The sequence below is a fragment of the Mesocricetus auratus genome, unplaced genomic scaffold, assembly GCF_017639785.1.
Source record: "Mesocricetus auratus isolate SY011 unplaced genomic scaffold, BCM_Maur_2.0 Super-Scaffold_100007, whole genome shotgun sequence".
NCBI lineage: Eukaryota > Metazoa > Chordata > Mammalia > Rodentia > Cricetidae > Mesocricetus > Mesocricetus auratus.
In genome coordinates, this window is record NW_024429191.1 from 20,833,123 (window position 1) to 20,851,419 (window position 18,297).

At 41.0% G+C, this 18,297-nt stretch overlaps 1 protein-coding gene across 1 annotated transcript; it reads left to right on the plus strand.

The window, feature by feature from the left end:
* The first annotated feature begins 170 nt into the window (after positions 1-170).
* Nudcd2 (NudC domain containing 2) lies at positions 171-7,549 on the plus strand. The gene is made up of 4 exons (XM_005071940.4): positions 171-677; positions 2,660-2,708; positions 2,923-3,074; positions 6,727-7,549. The coding sequence occupies exons 1-4, from the start codon at positions 489-491 to the stop codon at positions 6,808-6,810; spliced, it is 474 nt and encodes a 157-aa protein (XP_005071997.1). The 5' UTR covers positions 171-488; the 3' UTR covers positions 6,811-7,549.
* Positions 7,550-18,297: the final 10,748 nt, after the last annotated feature.

Consider the following 18,297-nt stretch of genomic DNA (forward strand, 5'->3'; position numbering starts at 1 on the left):
GCCGAGGAGCATGCGCACTAGATTTGTACGCCTGTCCAATAGGGAGGTCCGTAAGTTTAAGCTGCTAGCCAATGAGAGACTGTCCCTGTGGGCCGCAGCTACGGCTCTACCCAGTCCCGGCTGGATTTACTCCAGTTGACTCTCAGTTCGCGCAGGCGCATTTCCCAGGCGGCCCGCAGTAGAGTCCGTATTTTGGCGTCACACAGGCTGTAAGGTCGCGAGCGCCGGTCCCCTTTGTTTCCCGCCTCACCGTTCTTAGGAGGTCCCCATCTCCGGGCTTCGGTTCCTTCACACCAGCTCTCGCGAGTGTCCTAGATGGGCCCTGAAAGGGAAAGGTTTGCACGCTCAGGCACGCCACCTCGGACTTCTGCGCATGTGCAGTGACCCCAAGGCGCCGAGGGCAAACTCTGGAGTCGCATCCCGCCTGTGCCGTGCTCTCCTCTCTCTCTCTCTCTCGCTGAGCGTTGTCCGTGCGTGGCATCTGGAGAATGTCCGCCCCGTTTGAGGAGCGTAGTGGGGTGGTTCCGTGCGGGACGCCGTGGGGCCAGTGGTACCAGACCCTGGAGGAGGTGTTCATTGAAGTTCAGGTGCCCCCGGGCACGCGCGCGCAGGACATCCAGTGCGACCTGCAGAGCCGGCATGTGGCTCTGGCCGTGGGTGGCCGCGAGATCCTCAAGGTAGCAAGTCAGGGCTTGTCCCGAGTTCCTCCTCCTGCCCCCCCCCCGCACCCCGAGTTCTAACAGTTCACGGGTTGAGAGCGATGACTGCTGGGTGGGAAGGTCAGTTCCTGGCTGGCAGAAAGAAAGCCAGTCAACTGGTCTGGCGAGGAGGGTCTCCTCGCTGCCCCCGCTCCCAGAGCAGACCTAGCGTGGATGGCAAAGAGATTTCGTCTTTTTCGAAGACAGATAATGTGCTACTTTAATTCCCCTGGGGTTTCCTCTGCTGACGGAAGACTTAACTAGATCAAAAGTACAAAATGTATCTTCTGGGCACTGATCTGAGTCCCAGAGACTTTCGGCAAAAGGTTTCTGAATTCTTCATGATGTGTGGGCAAAAGCAAGGGTAGGGTGATGGATGAAGATGATGTCAGATTGGCTTTCTAAATTGCAAGTTTCATGCATGCTGATGGTCATTTAGATAATGAAGACGTGTGTGTGAAGGAAACAATGCCTCTTTTAGTTGATTCCACCAATATATTTTTGAGGCTGGCTCAATCTACTTTTTTTCTTAAGAATTTTCAGAAGCCGGCCAGTGGCAGCACACGCCCTTAACCCCCAGCGCTCAAGAGGCAAAGGCAGCCACATTTCTGTGAGTTCGAGGCCAGTCTGGTCTACAAAGCAATTTCCAGGATAGCCAGGATTGTTTCATAGGGTTGGGGGGGGGTGGATTTTCTTTTCTTTTTGGTTTTCCGAGACAGGATTTATCCGTATTGTTTTGGAGGCTGGAACTAGCTCTTATAGACCAGGCTGGCCTCAAACTCATTGAGATCCGCCTGACTCTGCCTCCGGAGTGCTGGTATTAAAGGCGTGCACCACCAATGCCCGGCTAGGGGGGGGTGGATTTTCACATATCAATCTGAGATTATATTTTACCCCTGGATTAGATGCCTAGCCTGTTGGATGGCCATGCAGTGTAGTGGGTACCATGTTTTCTAAACTTGGGCAGGAGGAGATGAAAACTTAATCACAGCTAATTTGACATCAGACCTACAATATGTGATTAGATATCCTTAAGAAATTGGCTTTTCCTAGTGCCAGCTTTAATCATTTTTTATTTAAAAGATAGCATTTTAAAGGCAGGTATTGTGGCATACGCCTTTAATCCCAGCATTTAAGAGCCAGAGGCATGTGGATTTCTTCGACTTTCAGGCCAGCCAGGTTTACGTAGTGAACTCCAGGACTACACAGAATAGTGAGTGTTTCTTAAACTTCCCAAATGCTGTGACCCTTTAATACAGGTCCTCATGTTGGGGTGATCCCCAACCCTAAAATTGTTTTTGTTACTACTTCATTAAATATGGAGGGTTTTGTTGTTGTTTTTTGCTACTGTTACAAACCATAAAATATAAATATCTGAAATGGGACACCTAGAGGAGTCTCAATCCACAGGTTGAGAACCCCTGACTAGAGAGAGACCCTACCTCAAGAAAAACAAAAATAAAATAGATCATTTCTAGTTTTAGCAGAAGTCCCTGTCTTGTTCATTTTGATGGGTAAAGCATTTTATACATTAATTTCACATTTATTCTGTCAGTAGTAGTATGTCATCACCTGTTTTGTTTAGAGGGTCTTGTGTACTTATGCCTGCTAAAGATGTCAAATTTTGTAACCTGGAGTCCCTTTCACTCATAAGAGGAAGTTCAAAGTTGAGCACCCACAGTTAGGCTGAGCTAGTCTAAGATGCGGCTTTGCTTGAAATGAGCCAAATCTTAATTATGGAGAAGGTATAAAAACATTTTTTTTTCTGAGACAGGGTTTCTCTGTGGCTTTGGAGGCTGTCCTGGAACTAGCTCTAGTAGACCAGGCTGGCCTCGAACTCACAGAGTTCCGCCTGCCTCTGCCTCCCGAGTGCTGGGATTAAAGGCGTGCGCCACCAACGCCCGGCCCTGAAGGTATAAAATTTAATGTTGTATCTTTAGTACCTTGTGTTTGTTTTCCAGGGCAAGTTGTTTGATTCTACAATTGCTGATGAAGGAACATGGACTTTGGGTAAGAATAATCTATTATGATTCATAAACTTTTAAAAATTAGATTGTGATATCATTTCTTCTTTGTTTTAAATCTTCTTGTGCTTATAGCTGTGAAGGATGGAGAAAAGTCTTAGGAACAATTGTACATCAGAATTACCTAACATTCTTTAGAAAATACAAGGATTGACTCTTCCTGTGATTTCTCTGTAACTTGTTTCTTATTTTTATCTTAGAAGATAGAAAAATGGTCCGCATTGTCCTGACAAAGACCAAGAGAGACGCTGCAAACTGTTGGACTTCCCTTCTAGAATCTGAATATGCAGCTGATCCCTGGGTGCAAGACCAAATGCAGAGAAAACTTACATTAGAGAGATTCCAGAAAGAAGTAAGTCAAATACAAGCATGATTATTTAGTTAACATGTTCCAAAAATCACATGTATTCACTCATACCGTAGTATACAAAGTAGTAAAAAAACCTTCGGGGGCTGGGTGTTGGTGGCACATGCCTTTAATCCCAGCACTCAGGAGGCAAAGGTAGGCGGATCTCTGTGAGTTCGAGGCCAGCCTGGTCTATAGAGTGAGTTCCAGGACAGCTTCCAAAACAATACAGAGAAACCCTGTCTTGAAAAGCCAAAAACAAAACAAAACAAAAAAACCTACTGGGTGACTTTTAAAGTGAATGGCAAGAAATTAGCCTAGTATGTGGGTTTTAAATTTCACAAATATATCCGTTACTGTGAGACTTCAACTTACTGAACACACATCAGTAATTCATGGATAATAAACCTAAAAAACTGGACTACTGTGGTGTACACAGCATAAAAGGGTGAGAGATCTCTTCATTGTTATTCCGCCACCTCATAACCTCTGCCTCATTCTTATTTACTAGCCTTTTTGTCTGATAAATGTTTAACAAAGGTGGAGGTTCATACCTTGCTTATTTTCATGGTGCTTTTTCCTTTAATAGTGTATCTCCAGCCTCTTCTCCTAATCGTATACATGGCTAAAACTCATCCCTTCTACTTGATTTCTCTCATTTGCATGTACACAACTATTTATCTAGTTCTTTCCCTATGATATTGTTTTAATATCCTTGTTTTTCTCTATTTTAAATAAACCTGTATATACATCTCTGAATGTTCCAAGATAGATATTTGGGAGAGGAATTGCTTAACCATTGGACTTTTAAAAGTTCAGTGGATAATTTCCATCTATATCATGCTTATTTCCAAGTATATTTCTGTAACCTAGACTTTTCCTTGTAAACTTTCAACCTGCATTTCCATTTACTTATTGAACATCTCCATTTAGCTGTCAGACTATACATGTCCAAAGTGAACAAACTAATTTCACTCCCAAATGTTGGTCAAGATTAAGGGAGGGAGTGGCTTGGAGATTGCACAGTGGGTATGGCACTTGAGCTGCAAGCATGAGGACCAGAGGCCTGCTGGATGATCCCCAGAATCCATGCAAAAGCTGGGCCGGTGTGGTGGCCGCCTTTGATCCAGCACTCCTGAGACAGAGGCAAAGGATCCCTGGAGCAAGATGGCTGTCTAAACTACCTAGAATTTGGAGAGCAATTGAAGAAAACATGTGATGTCAACTTTAGTTGTACACAGATACACACGTGTAAACACACCTGCCCTCCTGCCCATTAGACAGGTTATTAACAACTCTTAGGAAGTCTTATTAGCATTGTCTTCCACTTAACATCCAGACTTTTCCTGCTTTACCCTGCCAAACCTGCTAGTACTTGGTTTGGATTACTTCACAAAATTCCTAACTAGCCTCCTTGACTCTTCCCCAAGCTGTTATCTCAAGAGTAGTCATTAAAGATGTCTTTTGATAGTGCAAGTTAGATCAATGCATTTTTCTTCTCAGAATACTCTCAAGTTCTTCCTTTTCTTTATGGGATAATCTGTCAGTTACTTCTTACCAACCCTTCCTTTCTTTTTTTGTTTCTGTCGTGTAATTTTGTTTTGTTCTTTTGAGACAGTGTCTCACTCTCTAGGTCTGGCTGGGCTCGAACTGTTCAGGCTGGCCTTGAACAGAGATCTGCCTCTTAGGTATTGGAATTAAAAGTGTTTACTGGCATGCCTGGCTCTCTACTGATTCTGGCTGGACTGTTTATTCTCCTGTAGCTTTTTTTTTTTTTTTTTGGTTTTTCGAGACAGGGTTTCTCTGTGGCTTTGGAGGCTGTCCTGGAACTAGCTCTTGTAGACCAGGCTGGCCTCGAACTCACAGAGATCCACCTGCCTCTGCCTCCCGAGTGCTGGGATTAAAGGCGTGCGCCACCAACGCTCGGCTTCTCCTGTAGCTTTAAGCTCATCACATTTTAACTATCCCATTCAAGTCTGTAATTTTCTTTCTTTATTCTTTCTCCTGCCATGCTTCCTGTTTACCTTTTTTTTATAGCACTTGCAAGCTTTAACACACTAAGCCAGAGGTTGGCAAAAATGCAGCCTGGGGAAATTCAGCCCCAGGCATGCAGGTAAAGTTTTACAGAGACATACCTTTGTTCATTTATTAGTATGTCATGTATAGCAGTTTCTTATAATGAAGTATTTATGACAGAAGTTTATGCATAGTCTCAAGTGATTATTGCCTGACTCTATACAGGCTGAGCTCTGTGTTCAGTATTCACGGTTTGTTATTTGTTTTCCTGCTACAGTATAACCTCCTCTACAACAGAGGTCTTTACATTTGAAATCCACATGTTTTTAATGACATTTCCCAAGTAGTAGGAACTCAATAAATGTCCATTAAACAAATGAAACTGCCCCCAGAAAAGTCTAAAGCTTGAAGCAGTGCTTCATAATATTTAATGTGTATCTACATGGTAATATACATATAGCTATTAGTATATGGCTGTATGGCTTATAGTAAGCTTCAAAAGGACAGGACTAGACAAAACCATCCTGAGTGAGGTAATCCAGTACCAGAAAGATACAGATATGGTATGTTTTCATTTATAAGTGGATACCAAACATAAAGCAAAAGATACCCAACCTGCAGTTCACAGTCCCAGCAAAGCTAGAACCCTCTTCTAGAAACAGCTGGAAGCAGATGCAAAGATCCACAACTAACCATTGGGTTGAGCTCCTGGAGTACAGTCGAAGTGAGGGAGGAGCGATCATATGAAAAAAGGAGTCAAGACCATGATGGGGAAACGCACAAAATCAGCTGACCCGAGCTGGTGAGAGATCACTGACTCTGGACTGACAACTGAGGACCTGCATGGGATGGACTAGGCCCCCTGAATATAGGTGACAGTGGTGTGGCTTGGACAGTATAAGGCCCCTGGCAGTAGGACCGACATCTAACTATAATGCGTAAACTGGCTTACTGGAGCCCCTTCTATATGGAGAGAGACCTTGCTTAGCCACGGCATGGGGGTTGGAGGTGCTTGGTCCTGCCTCAACAAGGTGTTAGGACAGCCTTAGTTGACTTCCTAGGGGAGGCCTTACCCTCTCTGAGGAGTGGATGGGAGGTGGAATGGGGGAAGGTGGAAGGAGAGGAGGGAGATGGAACTGGAATTGGAATGTAATAAATAAATAATAAACAAGTAAACAAATAGAAAAAAATGCTGGCTATAGCTGTGCTTGGTGACACCTTTAATTCCAGCTGCTTAGGAGGATGAGTCAAGAGCACTACAAGTTCAAGGCCAGCCTGGACAGTATAGCTACACCATGTTTCAGAAGAAAAACATTAAATTTAAAATTGGTGTAGTTCAGTGTATAGTCCTTGCCTAGCTTGAATGAGGTCCTGTGTTCAATCAGTAATGCCCCTGCCCACAGAAAAACTTTTAACCCTTTTATGCAGACGGTGGAACTGAAATACATGCTTCACTGTCCAGTCACTAGCCCTGCAGCATACACAGCACTCGTGTAAATATTGACAGCTCTGACAGTTGAAAGGGGCCTCTTACTTTTCATTTTCCCTTTGGTGCTTACAGTAAAGTTTGCTATCTTTTCTTTCTGTTCTTAATTGTGAATCCAACAAGTTCTTATAAGTTTTATTATTTTATGTCTTTCAGAATCCTGGTTTTGACTTCAGTGGAGCAGAAATCTCAGGGAACTACACAAAGGGTGGACCAGACTTCTCAAACCTTGAGAAATGACTGCTATTCTTTACTTTTGTTCCATCTTGTGGATCCCAGCAGGTGCTGGCAGCTTAAGGCAGCAAATGATATGAAGAATGAAAAAATATGGATGTCTGCAGTTAACATATTGCAAATGTATTTCAGCATGGTTCTAAAAGATTACATTCAGATATGATTTACATAGAAGATGTAGCAGCTGTCCTGTGGATGGATGGTAACTTTTATTGCTCTGCATTAAGTTTTATATGCTACATTTTCCTAATTTCATATTTAATTATGTTTTTTTACTACAAAAGCATTGGAGTACAAATCATATGAAATGAAAAAAGTGCCTTCAGGGATTTTTTTTTGTTTGTGTGTGTGTGTGTGTGTGATGCAGGAATAATGTTCACTAAACGTCTGGGTAAGTATTGTGCATCCCTTTGTCCATACGAGGAAAGTACAGTGCTGGACAAACTTTAAGAAAGGAAAAAGTGATTATGTCAAGAAGTTGAAAAATGGTGAAACCCTATCAATGAAAGAGTTTAAATCATTAGTGTCCGGAAGCAAATTTAGGCCCCTCAGTGTAAGCCAGTGGCTTCATTTAAGTTTAATGACTCAGAGAGAAAGAGAATTATCTAGAAGAAATTGCTTTTATCCTGTTTGTGTCTTTTAATTCTTTAAAAAATAATATGAAATGTGTAGAAAGCTTATAAGTGAAGTATTAACAATTTAAGAATCTTGTACTATTTTCTAATAAACTGACATGATGCTGTCACCACTATCTTTTACTGTTTTGATGGTGGGGTTGGTGGTGATGATGGTTTGTTTTGTTTTGCTTCTAAGATGTCTGTTTTCTCAACAATACAATTATTAAAACTAGGAAACCAACATGGACATGGTACTGCTGTTTAGTCTTCAGACTTTATGCTATTTATGTTGAACTGATCCCAACAATGTCCTTTAAGTAAGAAAGCCATGCAAGCCTGTGGTGCACACCTTTAATCCCAGCACTCAGGAGGCAGAGGCAGGTGGATTTCTGTGAGTTCAAGGCCAGCCTGGTCTACAGAACAAGCGGGTTCCAGGACAGACTCCAAAGCTATCCAGAGAAACCCTGTCTCAAAAACACAAAACAACAAAGGAAGGAAGGAAGGAAGCCCTGCAGGTAGGACATGCTGCTCCATCAGAGGTGTGGAGTTCATTTCAGTCTGGCACGAGTTCCCATTTTTCTTTGGCTTTTACTGCTTTGGCATTTTTCAGTGATGGAATCTTGCTGGGTAACCTGGCCTCTGACCCATGATGATGTTGTGGCTCCAGTCCCCCAGCTGCTGTGATTATGGCTGTGCATCTGTGCCTGGCTTAGCTACTATACTTTTGGAAGTTATGAGAACTTGTCTGTTGATTCTTCAGGATGAGGTTCATTGTCTGGGATATCCCTGAATGCTGTCTATGGTTATGAATTAAGAGTTTCACCCCATAGCTGATGGCGATACTTAGGTCATCGAGTAAGGTAGTATCTGCTGGTTTTCTTATTTTTAGGTGTTTTGTGGGAGAGTAGTTTTAAAGTACCTTTTATGTTCTAACCAGGCTTTGAATTGATTTACTATTTTAAGTAATGGGTAAAAAGTATTCTCATTACTTTGATGTTTAACAATTGTATAATTTGGCTAGTGTAAAGCAGTTTTGATGGCTTCTATGTCCTTTGACATATTTTGATCATTATGCGAGCAATTTCTTATTCACCAGACTTAGGCACTCCTTGCCCCAGTCCAAAAATCAAAGAATCCAGTTCTCTTTAGTAGATAAATGTTTTTAAACAAGATGTGCGTGCTGGTGTGTGAACACTGTTAATGTTTGTTTACCATGCGTATGTTAACCCTATGCATGCATATTAGAAACCACGAGTTTAAAATATCCCATGGGATTTATTTTAGTTCTCTCTTGGCATATTTAGAATTTATTTCCGTAGCTCAGGTCGCATCACTCTTGATGTACTTGAAAACCTGCCTGAAGTTATCTCTACACACATGCCTTCGTGTGAGAGTGCTGAGCAGGGCTGTCTTCAGTGCCTGAACTCCAGTACTGAACTCTAGCAGTTGGCCTACTCTATGGTGCTTGCCTTTTGCTTACATTCCTTAATACCTTCGAATTCTTGGGAGGAAGAAACTTTTTAAATTGGTTCTCTTTGACATAATAATTTTAAATAATACTTTGAATAAATTTACAGGTAAAATATCATTTTTCATTATATAATTTGGTGAGTTTTAGCTCATGTGTAGATTTGAAAATACCTTCCTATTTACCCTAAAATAGTGCAGTCATCTGAGTAGTACTAAAATTTTCTTTGTAGTCACAGTATCAGGTTTCAGCTCTAGAAACCACTGTCTCTTCTTATAGCTCTTCTCTATGGTTTTGTTTCTTTTAGAATAAATAATGTAAGCAAAACCATATGCAAGTTTTTAAGTGTTTGCTGAGATAATTTACATACTAGGTTCACTCTTACTAAGAGCATGCCCAGAGTACACTGCCATCAGCTTAGTGGATTTTTGAGCATTTTCATCATCCCAAATAGAAACCTTGTATTCTTCAGTTGACATGTCTTGCTGCCCCAGCCAGCTCTTGATATACTCTTTGTTCAAGACATTTCATACACATGGCACCTTAGAATTTGTGGTCTTTAGAAAGTTCACTCATGCTTGTTTTATGTCTGAATGCTGTTCCCTTATATGACCATATCATACTGTTAGTTCATTTTTAAAATGTATGTTTAGGTATTTACCTGTTTGGACTCTGCTGAATAATGCTGCTATAAATGTTTGTGTACCTGGTTTTTATGTGTGTAAGGTGTTTTCTTACTGTTCTGCCCACTTTTATTTCAACTTGACAAGCTAAAGTTATTTTAGAAGAGGGAAACTTAATTGAGAAAAAGGCTTCTTAAGACCTGGCTATAGGTTAGCCTTTATGGTTTTTTCTTAGTCAGTGATTTATGGAGGAGGGCCCAGTCCATTGTGGGTGGTGCCACCCCTGGGGTCATAAGAAAGCAGGTTAGGCAAGCCATAAGGAGCAAGCCAGTAAGCAACACTGCCTGTGGCCTCTGCATCAGCTCTTGCCTCTAGGTTCCTGCTGGAGTTGAGTTCCTGATGTGTCTTCCCTAAGTGGACTGCAATTCAGGTTATGTAAGTCAACAAACCTTTCCTCTCCAGCTTGCTTTTGGTCATGTGTTTTTTCATAGCAGCATTAATAGTTATGTGCTGCCTCACGTGCTAGGGTTTCTGTTGCTGTGAAGAGACACCACTACCATGGCAACTCTTATAAACATTTAATTGGGTGGTTTACAGTTCAGAGGTTCTGTCTGTTTTCATTGTGATGGGACATGGCATCATGCAGGCAGACATGCTGCTGGAGAAGGAACTCCATCCTGACCCATAGGCAACAGGAAGTGATCTGAGACACTGAGTGTGGCTTAAACATATATGAGACTTCAATGCTCACCTCCACAGTGACATACTTGCTCCACTAAGATGACACCTATTCTAACAAGGCCACACCTCCAGGTAGTGCCAGTCCCTTTGGGGGCATTTTCTTTCAGTCTGCCACATGTGCTTTAATTTAATCATTTGAAGAACTTCCAAGCTGTTTTCTAAAGCAGCTGCACATTTACCTGTGGTGTTTAGGGTGTCCGTTTCTCCACATTGTTGCCCACACTTGTTCTTAGCTGGCTGTTTGAATCTAGTCATTCTAGTGATAGTAACTGGTATCTTTGTGGCTATGTATATGTGTATGTGAGGATATTTATGTTGTACATTTATCCACTGCGTGTGGGGGTGGGTGAGTGAGGGATTAGGGCATGCATGTTACACAGAGTATGTGTATTTCTGTTTTCACCATGTATGTCTCAGGGATTAAACTTTGGTCATCATGGTGACAAGTTCTTTTAACCACTGAATCATCTCATAGCCTCTTTATGGTTTACAATTCTGTGAAAGCAAGTTACAGCTAGCATTCTGTTTATTGAGCATTTGTGTGTCATCCTTAAAGATAAAGAAATGTTACTTGTTGAGCAGTGGTGGGGCACACCGTTAATCTCAGCACACGGGAGACGGGCAGGTAAATCTCTGAGTTTGAGGCCTGCCTGATCTATAGGGCAAGCTCCAAAAGAAATGTTTATTCAAGTCTTTCACCCATTTGAAAATAGTGTTATCTTATTGTTAAATAGTAAATAATCTGGGTACAGGTTATCAGCTGTATGATTTTTAAGTAATTTCCTGTGGATTTCATTTATTTGATTTTTAGGGACAGTCTTATGTGTAATACAGACTGACTGCGAACCTAAAAACCTCCTACATTAGGACTGCAGAGCAGGGATTGCAGACATGCCCCCCCACACCTAGTATTTTTATTTTCTGGTAGTGTCTTTGGAAGCACTTAAGTGTTTCCTTTTGACTAAGTTTAATTTATCCTGCTGTCAGTAGACTATGCTCTTGGTGTCTTGTGTCCCCATAAGAACACCTTTGGGGACTTCTGGTCATAAGAATTTTTTCTTTGTTTTTGTCTTAATATAATGAATTTTTAAAAAGCAAAGTTGAGGTTTTAATAAATAAAGGTGCTTTAATAAAGACTATGCACAAAAGTGAAGAGAAGTGCTCAGAAGGAAAGATGTTCCCAAGCATGGATATAGACTTCTCAAAGAAGAGTCATGAATTATTGAAAAACAACAAGAGAAGGCATAGAAAAACAGGAAGACTATCCTAGAGTGGATCTGGGACAGTCCCTGATTGAATGTCTTACATTTAACTGTTAAGCTATTTTTAGCATAGTTCATATAAGCTGGAAAGCTTAGCTGGAAATTCATTATGTTTTCAGATGGATACCTACCCACTGGTTTCAGAATCATTTGTTGAAAACACTGCCTACTGAATCATCTTTGCACTTTTATCAAAAATCAGTTGTAGCAGGGCATGATTGTCTATCCCTGTAACCCCAGTACTTAGGTGGACGGAGCGGGAGGATCCCCACAAGTTTGAAGCCAGGCTGTTACACATAGTAAGTAGACTTGCCTGAGCTACAGAATGAGACCCTGCCTCAAAAATCAGTGCTATATTTCTGTGAGTCTTGTTTGGTCCCTATTCCTCTGAACTAAGTGTTGATCCATCCCTTTACCACCTTGATTAGCATAGCCTTATAGTACAAGACTCAAAATTGAGGAGCATGATTCCTTTAACCTTACTGTTTTTCAAAACTTAATTGCTTTTTAGCACCTGTCATTTTGAGAATTTCAGATCCATCCAGTCAGTATCTATGAGAGGTCTCACTGACATAGTAATGTGTATTAGTCAGGTTTCTCTAGATTAACAGAATTTAGAGAATGAGTCCCTATATGTAGAAAAGGGATTTATAATGGATTATAGGCTGTGGTCCCACTAATCCAGCAATGGCTACTTCTGAATGGAAGGTTCAAGGATCCAAGAGTTGTTGAGTCCACGAAACTGGATGTCTCAGCTGGTCTTCAGTATACCCCAGAATCCCAAAGAAGTAGGCTTTCATGTCAGTGAGGGAATGGCTGTGCTAGCAAGAATAGGAACATGCAGCCAGGAAGAAAAGGGAGCTTCCTTTTTCTGTGTCATTTATATAGGCTGTCAGCAGAAGGTGTGGGCCGGATTAGAGGCGGCTCCAGATGAGAAGTGTGTCTTCCCACTTAGTCTGATATAATTAAGAAATCGCTCACAGGTGTGCCCATTCCTGTGGGTTGTAGTCAATAGCCATCGTAGGATGGAATTTTATGTCTTCCAATCCATTAGTAGGGATTCTACATTGAGTCCCTCTTTAGCTCCAGTTATTAACATTTTTATATAGTTTTTAATTTACAGATCCTTTATGTCTTTATTATCCAGTATTCATTTGTGTTAAGAGAAGCTTTTCCTTGCTAGCCACTTTGGTTTATCCCCGCCAGGTGCCTGGGCTCTGCCGCTTTGTAGTCCCCAAATAAACACACAAGACGCTGTATTAATTATGAAGCTGTTGGCCTTGCTTGTCTCTTACTGGCTAGCTCTGCTTTAAGTAATTACCCCATAATTGTTAATCTAAGTATGTCTCTTACCGGAGAATAGTTCCTGGCTCCTACCCCATGGCGTTACATGTTGACTCTCTTCTGTTTCTCCTTCTCAGAGTCCTCCTGGACTCCTAGTCCCTCCTATCTAGATTCCCTATAGGCCAGACAGTGCTTTGTTGACAAATAACAGGCAAATAACAGGACTTCCCCAACATATTTGTAGGTGCCATTGATTTTTATAATTTAGTATTCCATGTATACAGATATATTTGATATTTGTTCACTCCTTATTCCGTGGCCATGTTAAATTCAGTAGTTTGTGGGTTTTGGCTTTTGTGGGTTTTTTGTTTTTTGGCTTTTTTTGATTCCTTGAGTTTTCTAAATAAATTAATTTCATTTTACTCTTTTTGGGGGGTGAGGTCTATTTGCTTTGGAGAAAGAATTTCATGTACCCCATGCTGACTCTGACTCACTATGTAGCTGAGATGTCCTTGAGTTCCTGATTCTCAAGTGCTGAGATTAGACCTATTAACACCTTCATCTTTCCTGATTACACTGGCTAGACAGTAGAGAGATCGGCCAGCCCTGTATTATCTGTGCTTTAGAATTATGAGCTCATCATTATGTGGAATGTTATCCACAAGGTTTCCACACTTCCTTTTTATTAGCTGAAGTTCCCAACTATTAATTTGTAGCTAGCTGAACTTCAAGAAAGGATATTGAATGCTAGTATGGTGGCACACACCTTTAATCTCAGTACTTGGGAGGCAGAGGCAGGTGGATCTCTGAGTTCAAGGCCAGCCTGATCTACACAATCCAAATTTCTAGGACAGCCAGGGCTACACAGAGAAACCCTGTCTTGAAAAACAAAGATGTATGTTGGATATTTCCATATGATGTTTCTTTAGTGGTTGATTTCTTTTCTTTTCTTTTCTAGACTATTAATGTGATGAATTGTACTAATTATCAAATTTTGAAGAGCTTGTCAAAACCCTTCACCCAAACTCTGTCATCAATACATATTTTTACATTCATTTCAGATTTCTGTTCATTTGGGATACTGATAAGTTTTCTCTTCTGATATATTATCTTCCTCTGGGCTTGAAATGCTAATTCTCACCTTACAAAACTGACCTGTGAATCAGTTCTGTCAAGAAGAGAGCTTTTATTGAAGTCTGTTGAACCTTTTAAAGTTTTCCATTAAAGTTTTTAAAAATTCAGTTTTTTAAAATAATTTTTTATATTTTGGTTTTTTGAGACAGGGTTTCTCTGTGGCTTTGGAGGTTGTCCTGGAACTAGCCCTTGTAGACAAGGCTGGCCTCAAACTCACAAAAATCCGCCTGCCTCTGCCTCCTGCGTGCTGGGATTAAAGGCGTGCCACCACTGCCAGGCCAGTTTTTTTTGTTTTGTTTTTGTTTTTTTAAGTGAGAGGTTTTATTAGAAAGGGGAGGAGGGAAGAGAAGAGAGGTAAAGAGACACAGAGGCATAGAGAGGACAGAAGAGAAGAGGGAGACAGGAAAATCCTGTCTGCTCCAGGGGAACAGTGGGAAAGAGAGAGGGCAAAAATTCAGTTTTTAAAATACCAGAAATCATTCAGATTATGTAATTCATTTTAGTTAAATTTTGGCAGTTCTTTTTTAAGCCTATTTTTCATTTTAAGAATATTTTGTCTGTATGTGTGTGTGTGTGTGTGTGTGTGTGTGTGTGTGTGTGTGTGTGTGTGTGTGAGCGCGCAACACCTGTGTGTATTGTTCACAGAGGCCGTGACAGTGCATTAGATCCCGTGGAGCTAGAGTTGTAGACAGTTGTGAGCTGCCATGTGGGTGCTGGAAACGGAACCCAAGTCTGCATGAGTAGCTCGTTCTCTTAATCAATCACTGAGCCGTGTCTCCTGCCCCATGAAGCAGTTCTTGTCTTTCAAGAGCTGACTGTAGCCAGACTTTCTTTGGACTGCCAGCTCTCGAATGACAGGAGACTTCTTATTAAGTGTGAAAGCTTGACCTTAACTTAGACTTGTTCCCAACTAGCTCTTAAAAACTAAAGACCGGCAGTGGTGGCACATGCCTTTAATCCCAGCACTTGGGAGGCAGAGGCAGGCAGATCTTTGTGAGTTCGAGACCAGCCTTGTTTACAAGAGCTAGTTCCAGGACAGCCTCCAAGGTTTTGAGAAACCCTGCCTCGAAAAAACAAAACAAACAAGAAAAAAACCCGAAACAACAACAAAAAACCTAATCCCTTCATCTTAATCTGTATTCTGCTACATGATTGGTTACCTCTCCTCCATACCATATGTCTGTCTTTCTCTGCAACTCGATGTTGAATCCTCCTCTCAAGGTTCCTCCCCCCAGTTCCTCCTTCTCTCTGGAAGTTCTGCTTATTCTCTCTGGCCTAGCTATTGGCCTTTCAGCTTTTTATTAAACCAATTAAAGGTACCTTATACAGGTGAGGTAAAGCAGACATCTTCACACAGTGTGATCAGTTAGGCCACAATAAACTTAATCTAACTCTGTAGGTAGAGTATCTTCTGTGTGCCTTTTCTTTTTAAAAGCTTTTCTTTTGAATGTGCATTCAGACATGTTTCACAGCATTTGCAGATGTCAGAGAACAACATGGGAAGTGTGTTCTCTCTTCCACCTTGGGTCTGAGGAGCAAACTCAGGTCCCCATGCTTGTCGGCAAGCTCCTTTACTCTCTGAGCCATCTCACCAGCCCTCAATACCTTTTAAAGTCTTCCAGGTTCTGTAGCAGTATATTTTCTTTCTAATACCTGAGTTGATGGAGAGTATCAGCTATTGCTCTTTTTAAAGAACCAGGTTTTGATTTCTCTCTATGTTAATTTGTTTTGAAATTTACCACCCCGTGCTTTTTATAACATGCTTCTTTCTACTCGCTTGGGTTTCACTCAGCCTCCCACCCCAGTTCCTTAAAGTTCCTTTACTGGCTCTTCAGACCAGCATAGTCAGTAATGCAGTGACCATAATTTGCTTCCCAAGCACCAATTTAGCGCATTCCGCACATGGTGCTACTTCATTTACACTCAGTTTAAAATACTTTCTATTTTGAGGCTTATCCTTAGAACCACAAATTATTTGGAAGTCTGCAGTTTCATTTTTAAGTTCTGTTACCTTGCTTCTATTTTTTTTTCTGCAAACATACTTTGTATGCTTTCAGTTTTGAAATCTTTAGGACACAAGATAAACTCGTCTTGATGAATGTTTCTTACTCAACTGAGAAGGGTTTGCATGCTGTTTGAGGATACAGTGCTTTTAGTCAGTCAGTCATTTAGTGGCACTCAGCTTTATATCATCACTAATTTTCTAGTAATACCATGGATTTCCAAGAGTAGTGTCTAGTTTTCCAATTGTGGTTGAAGATTTCTTTCATTGCTGTGCATTTGTTTCATATGTTTTAAGCGGCAATATATAGATTCTCTAGCAATTTTGATTGTTCCTAAATCTATTGAACTAATGTAAAAATCATCTCATCTGGTTTTGGAGTTGGAGAATTGCAAGCTTCACAGTTAAAGCTGTGTAAGACATGACACATGTTCATTAGGTTGTTTTGTGATGGCACATTTGATAAAAAACTACTTTGTCATTATAAAAGAGAAACAGTTCTATATTATTCTATCATGATAGTACACAGGATATGGTTTGGATTGTAGGGATTATACAATTTCACCTGGATTAATTTTCCATTTGGGGACAGGATATGCAGAATCGCAAGAGCAAAAGGCTCTGGAGTCAGAAGTTCCTGAATTTTGTTACCCTGTATGTACCAGATCCAAATCACTTAACATCTTGTGTTTCCTGATGCATTTGTTAACTCATACCTTCATTCAGTTTAGGACTTGTATGAGGTGAGTTATAGTTATTCCAAACTCACTGACAGTTACATCAGAAATAGCAAGTATGTATGTATGTATGTATGTATAATATTTGGGAATATATAAAGTTCAGGTACCTGGAAAGGGGAGCTTATAACATCAAATATGAGTCAAGCGCAATAGTTTTGTTGTGATTTCCTAACAATGCCTGCTTTATAACTCTTTCTAGCTGCTCTAAGAACTGGGCCCATTAACATTTCATCTTGGAAAAGCAAAGGGTTCATGAGGCTCCACCCATTCCTGAGGGACTGTTGACAGTGGTGACTAGGTGACAGGGTTTGTGTCTTTCTTAGGATTCCTATTGCTGTGATGAAACACCATGACCAAAAATAAATGATGGAGGAAAGGGTTTATTTTACTTCCCCTTCCACATCACAGTCCATCATAGAAGAGAGTCAGGGCAAGAACTCAAGGCAGGACCAGACACAGAGACCAAGGAGCACTGCTTACTGGCCTGCAACTCAGGAGTTGCTTAGAGCTTTCTTAAGGATCCCAGCACCACCAGCTGGGGAGGCACCACCTGCAGTGAGCTGGGCTCTTATTATCATGTATCAATCAAGAAAATGCACCATAGGCTTGCCCACAGGCCAATCTAGTAGAGACATTTTCTCAGAATGACTAACTTGTATCAACCTGACAGAAAACTAGCCTGCACAGGATGTTATTTTCTGATTTGTTGCATCCATTGACAAGCCACCCACGTTCCAGGAAATAACCTCTCACACTTGCTCATGTGAGCAAACCTAATACATACACACACACACACACACACACACAAACACACACATACAGTAGTGAGAGGGCCTTTACCAGGAAGAGGGAATGCAAAGAGTAGAATTAGAATGTGACTAGAATTCATTATATACATCTATGAAACCCTAAGAATAAAGAAATTTCAAATACGGAGTTCAAAATTATAGATTCTCTTCAATAATGATTACCACTTGATCCAAGCAGGTTAACGTAATAGCATCAGTGGCACCCACCCTGCTTGGTTTTATTTAAGTAGGTAAAAGGGTTTGTACAAAATCTTAAGATGTATGAAATGTAAGGGTAAATTTTTATGATGAATAATATCCATAGCAGTGGTGTACCTGAATGTAAAACTTGATTAACAATAATGGGTAAACACAGCTTTTTAGTATACATTTAACAAACATATTTATCCTGTGTTGTTTTTTGTTTTTTTTTAAACTAGAAAGTGATTGGCCAGGCAGTGGCAGCACACACCTTTAATCCCACCAGCACTCAGGAGACAGAGGCAGGTGTATCTGTGAGTTTGAGGCCAGTCTGGTCGACAGAGTGAGTTCCAGGACATCCAGGGCTACACAGAGAAACCCTGTCTTGAAAAAAAAGAAAAGAAACTAGGTGATAGTAGAACTGTATTTTTTGAGATAGGATCTCATCGTGTAGCCTTGGCTGGCATCGAACTCCTGGAGATCCACCAGTCTCAGCCTTCCCAGGACTACCATGCCCAGCTTAATATCTGCACTATTTTCTTTCTGCCTCCTTGCATCTTAAAGTATTAAGAAAGCTTATTTTATAATATTGCCAAAATACTTACAAAGGAAACAGAAACACCCAGGGAAGGA